The sequence below is a fragment of the Mustela nivalis genome (genome assembly GCF_964662115.1).
Source record: "Mustela nivalis genome assembly, chromosome: 8".
Taxonomy (NCBI): Eukaryota; Metazoa; Chordata; class Mammalia; order Carnivora; family Mustelidae; genus Mustela; species Mustela nivalis.
Genome location: NC_139027.1, coordinates 51,772,512 through 51,786,805, shown reverse-complemented (window position 1 = coordinate 51,786,805; position 14,294 = coordinate 51,772,512). Strand labels below are relative to the sequence as shown.

Sequence of the window (14,294 nt, the reverse complement as noted above, 5' to 3'; positions counted from 1 at the left end):
ATTTGTTGTGCCCTCTGTGTAATATTTAATTCAGATACTTGTCTAGTAAAATTAGATTTTGAGCAACCATGTATTACCTAGGAAGGTAGGATTTTTTATCAAAGTTGACAGTGTTTGCTTCAGAACTGATTCACCAAAGGTAGATGCTAATTTCTTTGACATGCTTCTAACTGTTCCATAGAGCATGTTTGATACTTTAGAAATAGTGTGACACAGGAGGGAAGGGAGAAGACAGGTGGTCTAAGGAATTTTGAACTTTTACTTTAGATATGTTTAATCCTCTGGTAGTTATTTTTTTAATTTCTTAAAAATACCTATCATAGTCTCCCGTTTTGCCTGGACTTTGGAACATTTTAAGGATTGCTTTTTCTTGTTTCCTTTGAAATGAAGATTACCTTTGTAATCACACTTGAAGTCTGGAAGAAAAGTTTATCTATTCTTCAGAAAAATTAAAGAATGTTTTTATTGTGCTAAAATACATGTAATTAAATTTACTGTTTTAACTATGTTAAATGTCCATGCATTGGCATTGAGTATATTCATGTTGTTATACAACTGTCACCACAGTCCATCTCCAGAACTTTTATCTTTTCAAACTGAAACTCCCTGTGCATTAAACACCAATTCCTCCGTACCTCTCTTCCTAGCCCCTGACAACTAACGTTCTACCACTCTACTTCCCTCTCTATGAATTTGACTACTCCAGCGGTTTCTTATAAATGGAATCATAAATGTTTGATCTTTTTTGGTTGGCTTATTGCACTTAGTTTAATATCTTCCAGCATATATTGTAACATATGTCAGAATTACATTCCTTTTTAGAGCTGAATAATAATCCATTGTTTGCATATGCTCATTTTGTTTATCTGCTTGTCCATTGATAGATATTTTGTCTGCTCTACCTTTTGAGTGTTGTGAATAGCACTGGTATGAGCATGGGTTTATAAATGTCTATTTGATTTCCTGCTTACAGTTCTTTGGGGTACTACCACATAGTGGGCTTCCTGGATCATATGGTAATTCTACTTTAGTTTTTTGTGGAACTATTTAATATATATATTTTTTTAATCTTCTCCAAAGGCAATTCTTCAGTTAGATAGCCCTGAATCTGCTCAGTCAATGTATAGCTTTCTGAAACAAAATCCACAGAACATAGGTGACCATGTATTGACCTGCACATTATCTCCAAAAATGGACTCATCAGAGGTAAGATGAATTTCTGTCAACTTTTGTGCTTTTAGAAAATGAAGAAAGTATAAAGGTCACTCTTCCAAAGCTAGAACATGTACTCAGAAGGAAATTTCAAGAATTAGAGAGTAGCTAAACTGGTATTGAGTTTAGATATTCTTTCTTTTAGAAATTTGTGTTGCAGTCACTACTACAATTTTCATGATTTATGGAACAGTGTAAATTTGTCTAAATTACAATAAATTGAATAATTTTGAAAAAGGTAGCATATTCATTCTGAAACCTGTTATGAAAATATGTATAGAATGATTCCATATATGTAACATGATCATGATTCTCTCCAGAGTGCAGAATCTACTTTGAGTCCATTTTGGCTGCCTCCAGATAGAAAGAAGTTTACTTATTCTTTTCTTTATTATAAACTCTTGTATAAGACTTAAGAGTTTACAGATTATTGGGCTACACAGTAATAATAATACATGTAAGAAAACTCTTAGTAATCCACTTTTGAAAGAGTTAAATTCAGACTCAGTTGTTTCCTCTAATAGTTTCATTGTATCTCCATAACAGGAGGTAAATAATGGGGCCTATATTTGGTATGTGCATGTTTTTTGTTTATTAATATGCTAAAAATCTTGTGCTAGCTCAAGATAAAGAAAATTCCACTGTCTAAAATCAGATTAGAGCATCTATAAGTAAATGCATCATGGTAGGTACTGATTTTATTTTTTAAGATTTGTTTATTTTAGAGAAAGAGAATGAAAGGGTTGAGGGTGGGTAAGAGAAAATCCTCAGGTTGACTCCCTGCTGAGCACAGAGCCCAGCATGGGGCTCCATTTCATGGCCCTGAGATTATGACCTGAGCAGAAAACTAGAGTCAGACCCAACTGAGCCACCCAGCGCCCCATGATAGGTACTGATTTCAGCACAAATTTGAGTAACTTGTTTAACCTGATAATTTCAGAAAAAATTTGGAAGTTCTTAGCAAGTTTCCCTCAGCATGGTATTTTTAAAAATTTTGTGTTTTGATATTTTGAAGTTATTACTTTATTCAGAATTACGGGGAGCAGTGATGATACAGAAATTTTTCTTCTAAAAATACAGTCCCAAATTTTTAGACTTAAAGAAAATGGAACAAGTGATTATAGAAAACATCTGCCTGAATGATACTTTACTTCCCAAGCCTTTACTCGGAACCTTATTCTTACAGCTTATTAAATTGAAAAACACACTGTTTTACTGTAGACTTAGCCCCACACCTGATAAGGTAGCCTCATAATCTTGAACATGTCATATAGTGTCCATTATATTCATTTAACAAATGATAAATTGATGGCTGTGGCAGGTAGACTAATTTCAAGGTATTATAATGGTCTGTATGAGAAGTAGTTAATGCCTAAGCTAGACTAGGAAATGGAAATAAATTCTGTCCCCCAATTATTTAAATAATTTTTTAATTATGGTTTTTAATTGACCATGTTTATAATGAGCTAATTTATTACCATCCTTGTATTATTTTTTGACACCCCCCCATTCTTTTTTTTTTAATATTTTATTTATTTATTTGACAGAGAGAGATGACAAGCAGGCAGAGAGGCAGGCAGAGAGAGAGGAGGAAGCAGGCTCCCTGCTGAGCAGAGAGCCCGATGTGGGGCTCGATCCCAGGACCCTGAGATCATGACCTGAGCCGAAGGCAGTGGCTTAGCCCACTGAGCCACCCAGGCACCGCCCCATTCATTTTTTTAACTGTAATGTTATGCAGGTATACATTGCAACTTGTAGTTGTGTAACTATAGTTACTCTGCATAAGAAGCATGAAAGCTTAAATCTAAGTATTGAAATCTAAGTATTGAAAGATAATATATTTTTTGATATCTTGATTAAGAAGATACTACAGAATTCAGTAGTATGAGAGCAGCTCTATAAATAAGGAAATAGAGTATCTGTAACTTGTATACTTGGAGGTCACTTTCTTATATTCCCATTTATTTTTCAAAATTATGCTGTTTTTGTTTTCTTCAGTTTTTGGATTATGGCTTTCCTGTGCAATTGTGGTAGGGCAGTTACTGTTGAGAGGAAAAGGGAAGACTGTCTTCATGTTACTCAGGCCATTAATTACTATTTGTTGAATAGAGTCTGCTCTCTTGGTAAAGCTCTGTGTTCTAAATTTATTGCCATTTGTTTTGTAAAGCAGCTATACACCTTTATTTTCTTTTTATTGCTCTGCTAGGCTAATTTTTGTTATTTCTTGGATTTTGTATCTCCTCCTCTCTTGTTTGGCTTTTATGTTTGTTAGATCACATCATCCAGTAATTTTCCCTCAGAAAGTATGTATGAACAGTGAACTTTTTTTTTTTAAAGATTTATTTATTTGACAGAGATCACAAGTAGGCAGAGAAGCAGGCAGAGAGAGAGGAGGAAGCAGGCTCTCCGCCGAGCAGAGAGCTCGATGTGGGGCTCAGTCCTAGGACCTTGGGATCACGACCTGAGCCGAAGGCAGAGGCTTTAACCCACTGAGCCACCCAGGCACCCCTGTGAACCATGAACTTTTTGAATCCCTGCATAATTGAAATTGACTTTATTTGTTTTTACATATTTCATTCATAGTTTGTCTGGATGGAGAATTTTGTGCCCAGATTGTTTTTCCTTTCATTGTTTTTCTTAACCTGTATTAGGTTTTTTGTTTGTTTTAAGATTTTATTTTTAATAAATCTCTACACACCCAGTATGGGGCTCAAACTCACACACCTGAGATGAAGAGTTGCATGCTCTACCTACTGAGCCAGTCAGGTGCCCTTAAACTGTATTGTTAAGGAGAAGGCTGATACTTTTTTTTTTTTTTTTTTTTTTTAAGATTTTATTTATTTGAGAGAGGGTGAGAGAGAGAGAGAGAACACAAGCAGGGGTAGGGGTAGTGGCAGAGGCAGAGGGAGAAGCAAGCTCCCCATTAAGCAGGGAGCCTGATATGGGGCTTGATCCCAGGACCCTGGCCTCCTGACATGAGCTCAAGGCAGATGCTTAACCGACTGAGCCAGCCAGGCACCCCAAGAAGGCTGAATCTAATCATACCATTATGTATTTTTTTTTCTTTTGAAAACTTTTAGCATTTATTGATTGGTTCATTAAATACTTGTGTAATTCCTTTTCTGTGGCAGCTCTGTTTTAGACATTGGACTACATTGATAAACAGGAGATGATATCCTAGTCCTCAAGGAGCTTATACTTTAGCAGAGAAGATAGACTATAAAAAGATTATACATGTACACACACTCAATGTCAGGTGGTTAAGAAATGCTATAAAGTGTTATGGAGACCAGTCAAGATAAAAGGGTAGCCAGTAATGGATTGGGGGGGAATGTTTATTTTACAGTGCCAGGGATAGTCCCTCTGAGGAATAGTTATTTGAGACATGAACAAAGTAAAGAGAGGAGGTTTTTTTTTTTGTTTTTTTTTTAAAGATTTTGTTTATTTATTTATTTGACAGACAGAGATCCCAAGTAGGCAGAGAGGCAGGCAGAGAGAGAGGTGGAAGCAGGCTCCCTGCCGAGCAGAGAGCCCGATGTGGGGCTCGATCCCAGGACTCTGGGATCATGACCTGAGCCGAAGGCAGGGGCTTTAACCCACTGAGCCACCCAGGCATCCCGAGAGAGGAGGTTTTTAAACTGAAGGGCAATGAAACACATTATTCAATTAAAAGGAGAGGAGGTTTTTAAACTGAAGGGCAAGTGTTAAGTCCTTAAGGACAAATTGGATGATTCAGAAACTCCAGGCAGGATCAGTATGGCTAGCCCAGTGAGCAAGGTTTTATCTTGGTTTGGGACTTATTCATATATCCTGCTTTAGAGCACTCAGTGAATTTATAAAGATTAGTGTGTTCCTTCACCTGAAAAAGATCTTTCTCTTATTATTTCTTTGATTATTTCTTCTTTTTAAATTTTAATGTTCTTTGTGGAAGTAGCACCTATGCTGATTTTGTGGAGTATTTCATTGTCTGAAATATCTTTAGTCCATTTTGTATTTTTACCTTACTCTCTGTTGTGCATTTGTTTTTCTCTTTATGAAGAAGGAAGCAAGTTAGCTAATACAGGTATCTGATACAGATTTCCTCCGCTGTCATGCAGGCTGCTCTCCTCCCCCCATAAGCTTTTCCCATGAATGGGAAGACTGCTTGTAAATACTATGGATGGGGCTTATCAACTATCATCTTTAATTTTGGTTACGTGTCATTAGAGTGTAGAATGAATACCCAAGAAAATGCCCCAATAAAGAAGGTCTTTACTCTGGGACTCCCATTACCTATACAAGAAATCCTTTCTAAGCACATTATTCAACTTTCTTTAAAGTATAATTTTCAGTTTTTAATATATCTAAAGAAAGGTAATTCTAACTCAGAGCACATGATTCGCAGAGAAGCAACCTACAGCTGGTATATGTAAGCTCTAAGGAACAGATAGTTTTTGCTGTTTTGTTCACTGATATGTCCAGGGTCTAGACCTATGCTTGGTACGTAGGCATTGAAGTTTAATTCTGCTTCTGTTTTGGGCCCTAGGACATTGATTTTCTTGGTGGTTCAGAAGTATGTTTAAAAGGATTATTGTTGGGGGTGCCTGGGTGGCTCAGTTGATTAATCAACTTGTGATTTCAGCTCAGGTCTTGATCTCAGGGTCATGAGGTCAAGCTCCACATTGGGCTCCACCCTAGGTGTGGCGCCTACTTTAAAAAAAAAAAAGGATTGTTAAATTTTGTTCAGCGCTTCTAGGTATTTGTGGGTTTTTTTTTTTTTTAAGATTTTATTTATTTATTTGGCAGAGACAGCGAGAGAGGGAATATAAGGAGAGGAGTGGGAGAGGGAGAAGCAGGCTTCCTGACAAGCAGGGAGCCCAGTGATGGGCTCCATCCCAAGACCTTGGGATCATGACCTGAGCTGACGACAGATGCTTAACGACTGAGTCACCCAGGCACCACTAGGTGTTTTGAGTAGAAAGCTTTTTAAGTCACCTCATCTCCCATATTGATAGAAGTCTTTTTAAATAATAATTGGACAGTGAAGATGTTGAAATTTCAGGTTTTTATTCTTGGGAAAAAAAGCAGTATTTCCAAGCCTTTAAAGATAAAAAATTTTCTTTTTTTTAAAGATTGTATTTATTTGAGAGAGAGAAAATGAGAGCATACACGTATGCATGCACACACATGGGAGGAGGGCCAGAGGGTGAGGGGCTGAGAGAATCTCATGCATACTACCAGCTAAGCACAGAACCTGATGCAGGGCTTGATATCAGGATCCTGAGATCATGACCTGAGCCAAAACCAAGTCTGATGCTCAACCAGCTGTGCTACCCAGGCATCCAAAAGAGTTTCTTATTTTATATCAGCATTAAGGAGACTTTTTTCTCATTAATTGCTCTCTGTTCATTATTCTCTATTACCTAACTTAGGGTTTTTTATCTAATGAGGAAATAATTCTAGGGGTGCCTGGGTGGCTCAGTGGGTAAGCCTCTGCCTTCAGCTCAGGTCATGATCTCAGGGTCCTGGGATCAAGCCCCACATCAGGCTCTCTGCTCAGCAGGGAGCTTTCTGCCCCCTTTACATGACTTTCTGCCTACTTGTGATGTCTCTTTCTCTCTGTCAAATAAGTAAATAAAATCTTTAAAAAAATAATAATAATTCTAGAACCTGATAGTTATGTGGACACCAAAAACTGTTTTGATATAGTTTTAAGATGTGGTCTTGTTTTTTTAGCTTAGATTTTAAGAACAGAAAACATAGCATTGATGGGATAAATATTTAAAATCTTCTAGAATAGCCTCTAATGAAATGTGGAATTGTGTTACAGGCTCAAGCTGACAAAGACCCAGAACTAGGAAAAGAAAGGTATGTTGTTTTATGCTTACTAATATTTTTGCAAGTATTTAATTACTGAATTTTGTTTCTGTATTTTATAATTGTTCACTTGTAGTAAAATGTTTGTCGCTCTCATGTCTATTTTGTATATATATATGAATGTTACGGTGTATGTATGTGGGGGGTTTTTTTTTTTGACTGTTTGACCAGGCATTGTTTTGTCTGTTTTTTAGTCTCTTTCAAGTATTTACTGATTTTTTTTTTTTTAGAAAAACTAAATTTGTAAACACAGTTTGAATTAAATACATAAATATGACTTCTTTATGAAATGTTTTGCTAAACTCTTGAACAGCTCGACTCCGTTATCAGCATTACATTCTTGTAGATTTTTCTATTCCAAAATTGTTAAACACAGTAATAAAATTTTAATCATTGTACGTTCTTTCGAAAAGAAGGTATTCAATATATATTTTGATACTTTCTGAAGACAATTGGAGTGGGGAAATGATATTTTTAAAACAAAATAATGTATGAAAGCTTGGATGAGAGGTGAAAACTTGTTCTTCAGTATATACATAGGCTAGTGACTCACAGTCCTGGTCTGACCACATATAGTACACCCTCTTCTCAGTGACTTATTCATCCTGATGAATGCCGCCTTTATCACCACCTTTGCCCCACCAACTAATAACCTTCTTTTTACTGCTCTTCATTGGGAATCGCTGACTTAGAATTCTTTCCTCTTTTTAATACTAAATGATTTGTTCTTATTTGTTGGAGGTCAGTGTGGTAAGAGCTTACCAGTTTGAAAGAGCATTTTTAAAGTGTTTAAATATGGAAAGTTTGTTTAATTTGATGCGCTAATTTTAAGATGCCTGAAAAGTGGGCTGTTTGATGGATTTTTCTTAGTAATTCTTATATGCGGCTTTTAAGTGATAAAGTTGATTAAGAGTGCTTAGAAAGGGGCACCTGGGTGGCTCAGTGGGTTAAAGCCTCTGCCTTCAGCTCAGGTCATGATCCCAGTGTTCTGGGATTGAGCCCCGTGTCAGGCTTTCTGCTCGGCGGGGAGCCTGCTTCCTCCTCTCTGCCTGCCTCTCTGCCTACTTGTGGTCTCTGTCTGTCAAATAAATAAATAAAATCTTAAAAAAAAAAAAAAGAGTGATAAGAAATATAGTGGTAACTTTAAGCAATTATGTTTGCTATACATACATTGCCAGCACAGACTTTAAGTTGTACACGATCATACCAATTACGTTCCCATGTCTAAGAAGTAATACTAACAGCACTGTTGGCCCTAAAAGCCCACAAAGGGCAATAAATAGGTAATGCTACATGTAATATGGATGGACCTACAGTTGGCCACAGTAGCTGGCTAAGTGTATAGGCCTTTCCGAAAATTCATTTTATAGGTTAATCTCATTTTATAGATTTCATTTGACATAGTTTTAGGTCTGCAAGAACAGCTATTGTCTGTGTTCTAGTCATTTTTTCCTCTCATTATCTTGACTTCCCAATCAAAGATTCTTTTTAAGGAGTTTACAGATAGTTACCTATTATGGTAATCTCACAAAGTTAATTTTAAAATTTCTAGTACTAATAATTCCCATTTTGCAGTCAGTTTTTTTCTGACTTATATGACATTAGAAAAAAAGATGTGGGATGGGGCCTGAATACTTCACATTTCTTGGTTGGCGTAAACTGATCCTGGGAAAATACTGGTGCTTGTTTTGTTGTTTTTGTTTTTGAAGGACTTGCAGGTACTGATTCATCATGAATGTGATCCTTTTGTTTATAATTAGTGTAAAGTCTTTAAATATATTTCCTATTTAAAGGAAATCTCTTACGGATATATCAGGAATATTCTACATTTTGCCTTTTCTCATCCCCTCCCATGTATACCGTTTTTACCTTTCATGTGATTAAGGCTCCAAATAAGGATGCAAGGTACAGTTTTCACCAACCCATTAGCAATGTTGGAAAGTACTCAGTGGTCCTCTTAAATAAATACTAATCTCCAGTATTGTTAAGTTGCAGTCTAAAGTTTCTTGAAAAGTATAGCATATGGTTGTTAACCTTTGTTCTCACACCCAGCTTTTTTTGTTTTGAAACCGTGGTATTATGGGGGGATGGAAGTGGGTCAGAGGTAGAAATTAGATACCTATATCCTGAATGCCTTTTTTATTTCTTTCTTGTGCATTTCCCAAAATATGATGTAGTTTTCCTTTGATCTCTAAAAGACTGAGGTCTTTTTTGACTCTGGTATTAATAATTTCATTTATTTGACATCTCAAATGGACTTTTCAGGCTAATTTCATGAACATGGAGACTTTTTCCCATATTAGCCAAAGAACTAGACATAATTTTTTGGTAAATGAATTCTGTGAAAAAGCACTGTAATTTTATTTATTTTTAAGATTTTATTTATTTATTTAAGATAGAGAGAACACAAGCATGGTGAAGGACAGAGGGAGAAGCAGAGTCCCCACCAAGTGGGGAGCCTAATGAAGGGCTCAATCCTGGGATCAGGGATCGTGACCCAGGCCGAAGCAGGCACTCAACTGTCTGAGCCACCCAGGCAACCAACACTGTAATTTTAAAAGACAAACATAAACAGCATATTAAGTCAGTTTTTTCAAGTAGGTCCATATTCTCTGTTTGAAGTACTGAAACTGCATAGTGATCCATTTTGTATAAAATATAATAGCTTTTTCTACTGACAAACTTTAAATATGGTAAAGGGGAAGGACTTGCTATATCCTAGAGCCAGGAATAAAAATCTCCATTGTTACCCTTCTAGCTGAGTAGATTGCTGTTTTTGTATAACCCTAATTTGTAAAGCCTTTAGGGTTAATGGTGCAGTTCTGTAATGAGGCAGGAATTTGAATTTAATCTTCCTTATTTAGATAATAAGTTTTACAGTTTAAAAATGAAAGCTTACATTTGAGAGGTATTATTTACATAACTGCTGTAACTGAATGTCAGAACTTCTTACCTTTGTTGTATTTGTGCTGGGCCACAAGTTTTATTCTGACTAGTTCTAAGAATTTGGAACACTTAAAATCAGCCATTGGTGTTTTTGAATTTAAGCGATGTGAATAATTTCAAAAAAGTTTTAAACCCTTTCAGCATACAGAGGAAGCTTATACAAATAAGTAGAATACATACTAATTAAGGTGTGTGGTTACAGACTGTTGAACTTAAATTCCTCACACTCTCTGCTTCTATAACTTCATTAGGAGGTGTTTCTCTGATCTCTTAGATCTTCTTTGGAAGTTTAAACTTAACCATCTTCGGTGGGGGTGGGGAAGACCAGTTTATTGGTTTAAATGATTGGACCCTGATATGGTACCACGTACTTTTTCCAAAGTTTTGAAATATTAACGTCTTGGGACACAGATACACATCACCTTGCATTGACTGAAGGGTATTATGGCCACTTTTGGGGAAACATATCAAGGGGATGTCTCATCCCCTCCTTCTTTGAAAAGTAGGAGGAAAAAAACCCCAATATTCTTTACTGTGAGGTGTTGATACGGCATCACTTTCTGGTGTCTTCCTCTAACCAGTTGCTTCTAATGTAATAAGCGAATATATTAGTTAAATTTGATTTGTGTTGACTGCATGCTGGACATTGTTTTGGAAGCTAAGATTTTTCTTGTCACTCTTCAAGATAACCTCTGACCTATGGAACATTAATATAAAAATTAGTTTATTCTATCTCTGTCTCCGTGAAATAAGTTGAATTACAGAATCCCACACATAATTTTATTTACCTTGGATTTGGAAAGACCACAGTGAAATAAGATCAGTTGCTTTTACTTGGCATGTATTTTCTTCATTTCTTCTGAATAATTTTACTTAAAATTTTAAATTATGTATTAGAATTCTAAGTTATTCTCTGTAACTGGAAAGATTTCTTTTAATATATACCTTCCTCTCAAGTAGCCAAAGGCACCTAATTTATGTTAAGATGATTGTGTTTTGGCTCTAACTTTAAATCCAATAGAGTATTTAAAAGATACTTCCAAAGGAAGTTTTCTTTTAGGTATTGTTATTAATAAATACAATTCTTGGGAAAAACAAATCCGTCTCACATCTTTAAAAAAAAAAAAAAAAAGTTGACATTGTTAGGAGTATAGCCTTTTCTCCCGACCAGTTTCTGTTCATTTTAGATAAGATTCACTGAAAATTTTAAATTTCAGTGCATGGACTGTTAGTTTCATTGTAGAACTATACAGATATTTTATTATTTCAGTAACCACTATTGGGAAGATCGTAATAATCTAAGATGTCTTACATTCACATTCAGCCTCCTCATGTCTAGTACAAATGTGACACAGAAGGAAAAAATTGGTTGTAAGGATTGTATCAGTGGTCATAATTTTGCCATTATTTCCTTTGAACTAAAAAGAATTCTTCAGGGCAGTGGAGGATCTTTTAAAATTTTATATTGCTTACATATTTATATCAAAACGTCTTAACCATTTTAATTCTGATTGGCTGGATTTCCCAGTGCTTATTACTAATGCATCAAGAAGTCTTAACAGTTGGCATCAACAGGATTATTTATAATGGTTGAATTCTCATCATAGTTTGATTTTTGTTTGTGTTTTGTTTGTGTTCTTTTTTTGTTTGTTTTTAAATACTTTTAGCCCTGACTTGAAAAACAGTCCAGTTGATGAAAGTGAGGTCCAAACAGCAGCTGATAGTCTCTCTGTTAAACCTAGTGAGGTTGAAGAAGAAACTGTTCCCAACGTTGAAACAGAAACATCCGTACAGCAGGAAGAAACTTGTGAGGAAGAACCTGAAAAGGCACTGTGTGACTCTGACTTTGCAATTCAAACTTTGGAAGTTGAAACTCAAGAAGAAGAGATCAAAGTGGAAATTCCTCTTGTAGCATCCACTCCAATAAGTATTGAATTATTCACTGAAAATGTAGAGGAATGTGTTTTAAATCAGCAGGTGTATACCAGTGACTTTGAGAAGGAAGAGGCAGAAATTATTAACCCTACAACAGAATTATCAACATCTGACACTGCATTTATAGAAGAAAGGAACATCAAAGGAATTCTAGAAGAATCTCCATCTGAAGCAGAAGATTTCTTTTCTGGGATTACACAGTCTATGATAGAGGCTGTAGCTGAAGTGGACAAACATGAAACTGTTTCAGAAATAGTGCCATCTACTTGTGTTTTGGCCTTGGTACCAGGAATTTCCACTGGGGATGAGAAGGCAGTGAGCACAAAGGTAATTTCTGAGAAAAGTAACACGGATGAAAAGGAAGAAAATGAATTTAATAGTAAGGAAACCAGAATGGATCTGCAAATAGGAACAGAGAAGGCTGAAAAGAATGATGCTAGGATGGTTACAGAGAAGTTGGAAAAGATCGTGGCAGCAGTGAAAGAAAAGCCTGCAGAAAATGCTGTGACCAAGGGATACCCGAATAAAGGAATGGGTCAGGCTAATAAGCCTGATGAAACTAGTAAAACTAGTATGTTGGCTGTATCAAATGCATCTAGCACTAAATCAAGCATCAAAGCCGGTATGGTCTCTTCTCTAAAGGCAAAAGCTACTTCAAAATCCGAGAACCAGAAAAGTTTTCTGAAATCTGTACTCAGAGATCAAATTAATGCTGAAAAGAAGCTTTCAGCCAAGGAGTTGGGTCTCCTTAAACCTACAAGTGCCAGGTCAGGCTTGGCTGAAAGCAGCAATAAATTCAAACCCAGTCAGAGCGGTGTTACCAGAGGAGGCAGTGGAAGGATCTCAGCCCTGCAAGGCAAGGATTCTGAACTGGATTACAGGGATATTACAAAACAATCTCAGGAAACAGAGGCTAGACCCTCCGTCATGAAACGGCATGACAGCAACAATAAGGTGAGGAGGGTAGGAAGAATGGCTCAGTGTATCTTTGAAATGAGTAGCTCTGCTGTTGTAGCTTTGGAGTAGGAGATGTAATCTTGTTTTGTACTTTCATCTCCTCACTCCACTCCCAAGTTCCCATTTCTCTTAATGATTCTACTGATGGAAGCCAGTAGACATTTAGAATAGTAAGCTCAAGTTTGTAATTTATTAACAGGTTTGAAAAGCACTGTTTGGATAAAATGTGGTCAGAAATACAGGTGTGCTTTAAAAACAAAAAAAAGAAAAGTCTGCAGTGACTCTCCTGAGGTGATTTACTACTCTGCATCTGAATGGGAAACCGTTTTCTCTTTTAATTGAAACTCCTTTATCAGCTTACTGATTGCCTAACTTAGACATTGTGGGTATTGGGAAGAGAAGATCAGTGAAACTGAGTTTACCTACAACTTACACAGAGGATGCCTATGTTGTTAAAATGATTGTTGACTTAGTGTGGTATACCTGTTAACTATTTGCATAATTGAATGTGTTTGGATATTTTTTGGTGTTTGGATTTAAAAAAAAAAAAAAAGAACATTAATAGCATGGTTGTAAATTCTATTTTTCTGTATTTTTTACTTAATATTTCAGACCTTGGCTGGGCAAAACACTAAGAATCCTAAAAGCACCACTGGTAGAAGTTCCAAATCTAAAGAGGTGAGAAACAATTCATTAACACTAATAAGCCTTTTATTCTGTCTTTCCATAGTAGAGTTCATCTATCTTACCACTAGTGTCTCTCCTATAATAATCAATTTGATAACAGAGCAAGAGACAGGAATGAGGTATTTTATTTTTGACCCTACCACCAATTTGTTTTTTGACCTTGAGCTAGGCTAAGTTATTGGTGTTCATGGTGAAGGGCAAAAAGTTACGCAGGGATGGGAAGGGAATTCGAGTAGAAAAACCCCTCCAATCTCCTTTGACAGCAGTAAGTTATAAACATAATAGAATCATGTGTGTTAAAGAAGGGTGGTGTTTGACTAGAATCCTTGCCATTTTGTGGAACTTCCGAACAGGTGGTCCTTTCGAGATGGCTCAGTTTAACCTAACTGGATAGGATCTAAGATTTGCTTTCCTGGTACTAAGCTCTCCTGCCAAATAAATGTGTTATTTTGTTGTTGTTGTTTGATATTTTAGGTTTTTCCATTCATAGAATATTTTTTTGGTCATTTTATCAGGGCACAAAGGAGAAATGTTAGTTTAAGAAGCATAATAAGTATTTTAAAAACATAATAAGGATGATGTTTCTGTTGGCTTATTAATAAATTTATACTATCAGTTAATAAATTGATGATATGAATGCTTAAATGTTTCTTTCCCCCCCAAATTACTGGGTATATGTTCTTTTTTTTTTTTAAAGATTT

General features: G+C 36.0%; 1 protein-coding gene across 15 annotated transcripts in view; it reads left to right on the top strand.

Moving 5' to 3' along the window:
* ZNF638 (zinc finger protein 638) overlaps positions 1-14,294 on the top strand; it is an 81,650-nt gene that overhangs the window by 58,562 nt on the left and 8,794 nt on the right. For all 15 annotated transcript variants that reach the window (XM_082744020.1, XM_082744018.1, XM_082744014.1 and 12 more), the window contains 4 exons: positions 1,081-1,206; positions 7,022-7,059; positions 11,682-12,903; positions 13,519-13,584. In XM_082744020.1, the coding sequence (XP_082600146.1) occupies positions 1,081-1,206; positions 7,022-7,059; positions 11,682-12,903; positions 13,519-13,584 (1,452 nt within the window). The remainder of the gene's footprint in view (positions 1-1,080; positions 1,207-7,021; positions 7,060-11,681; positions 12,904-13,518; positions 13,585-14,294) is intronic.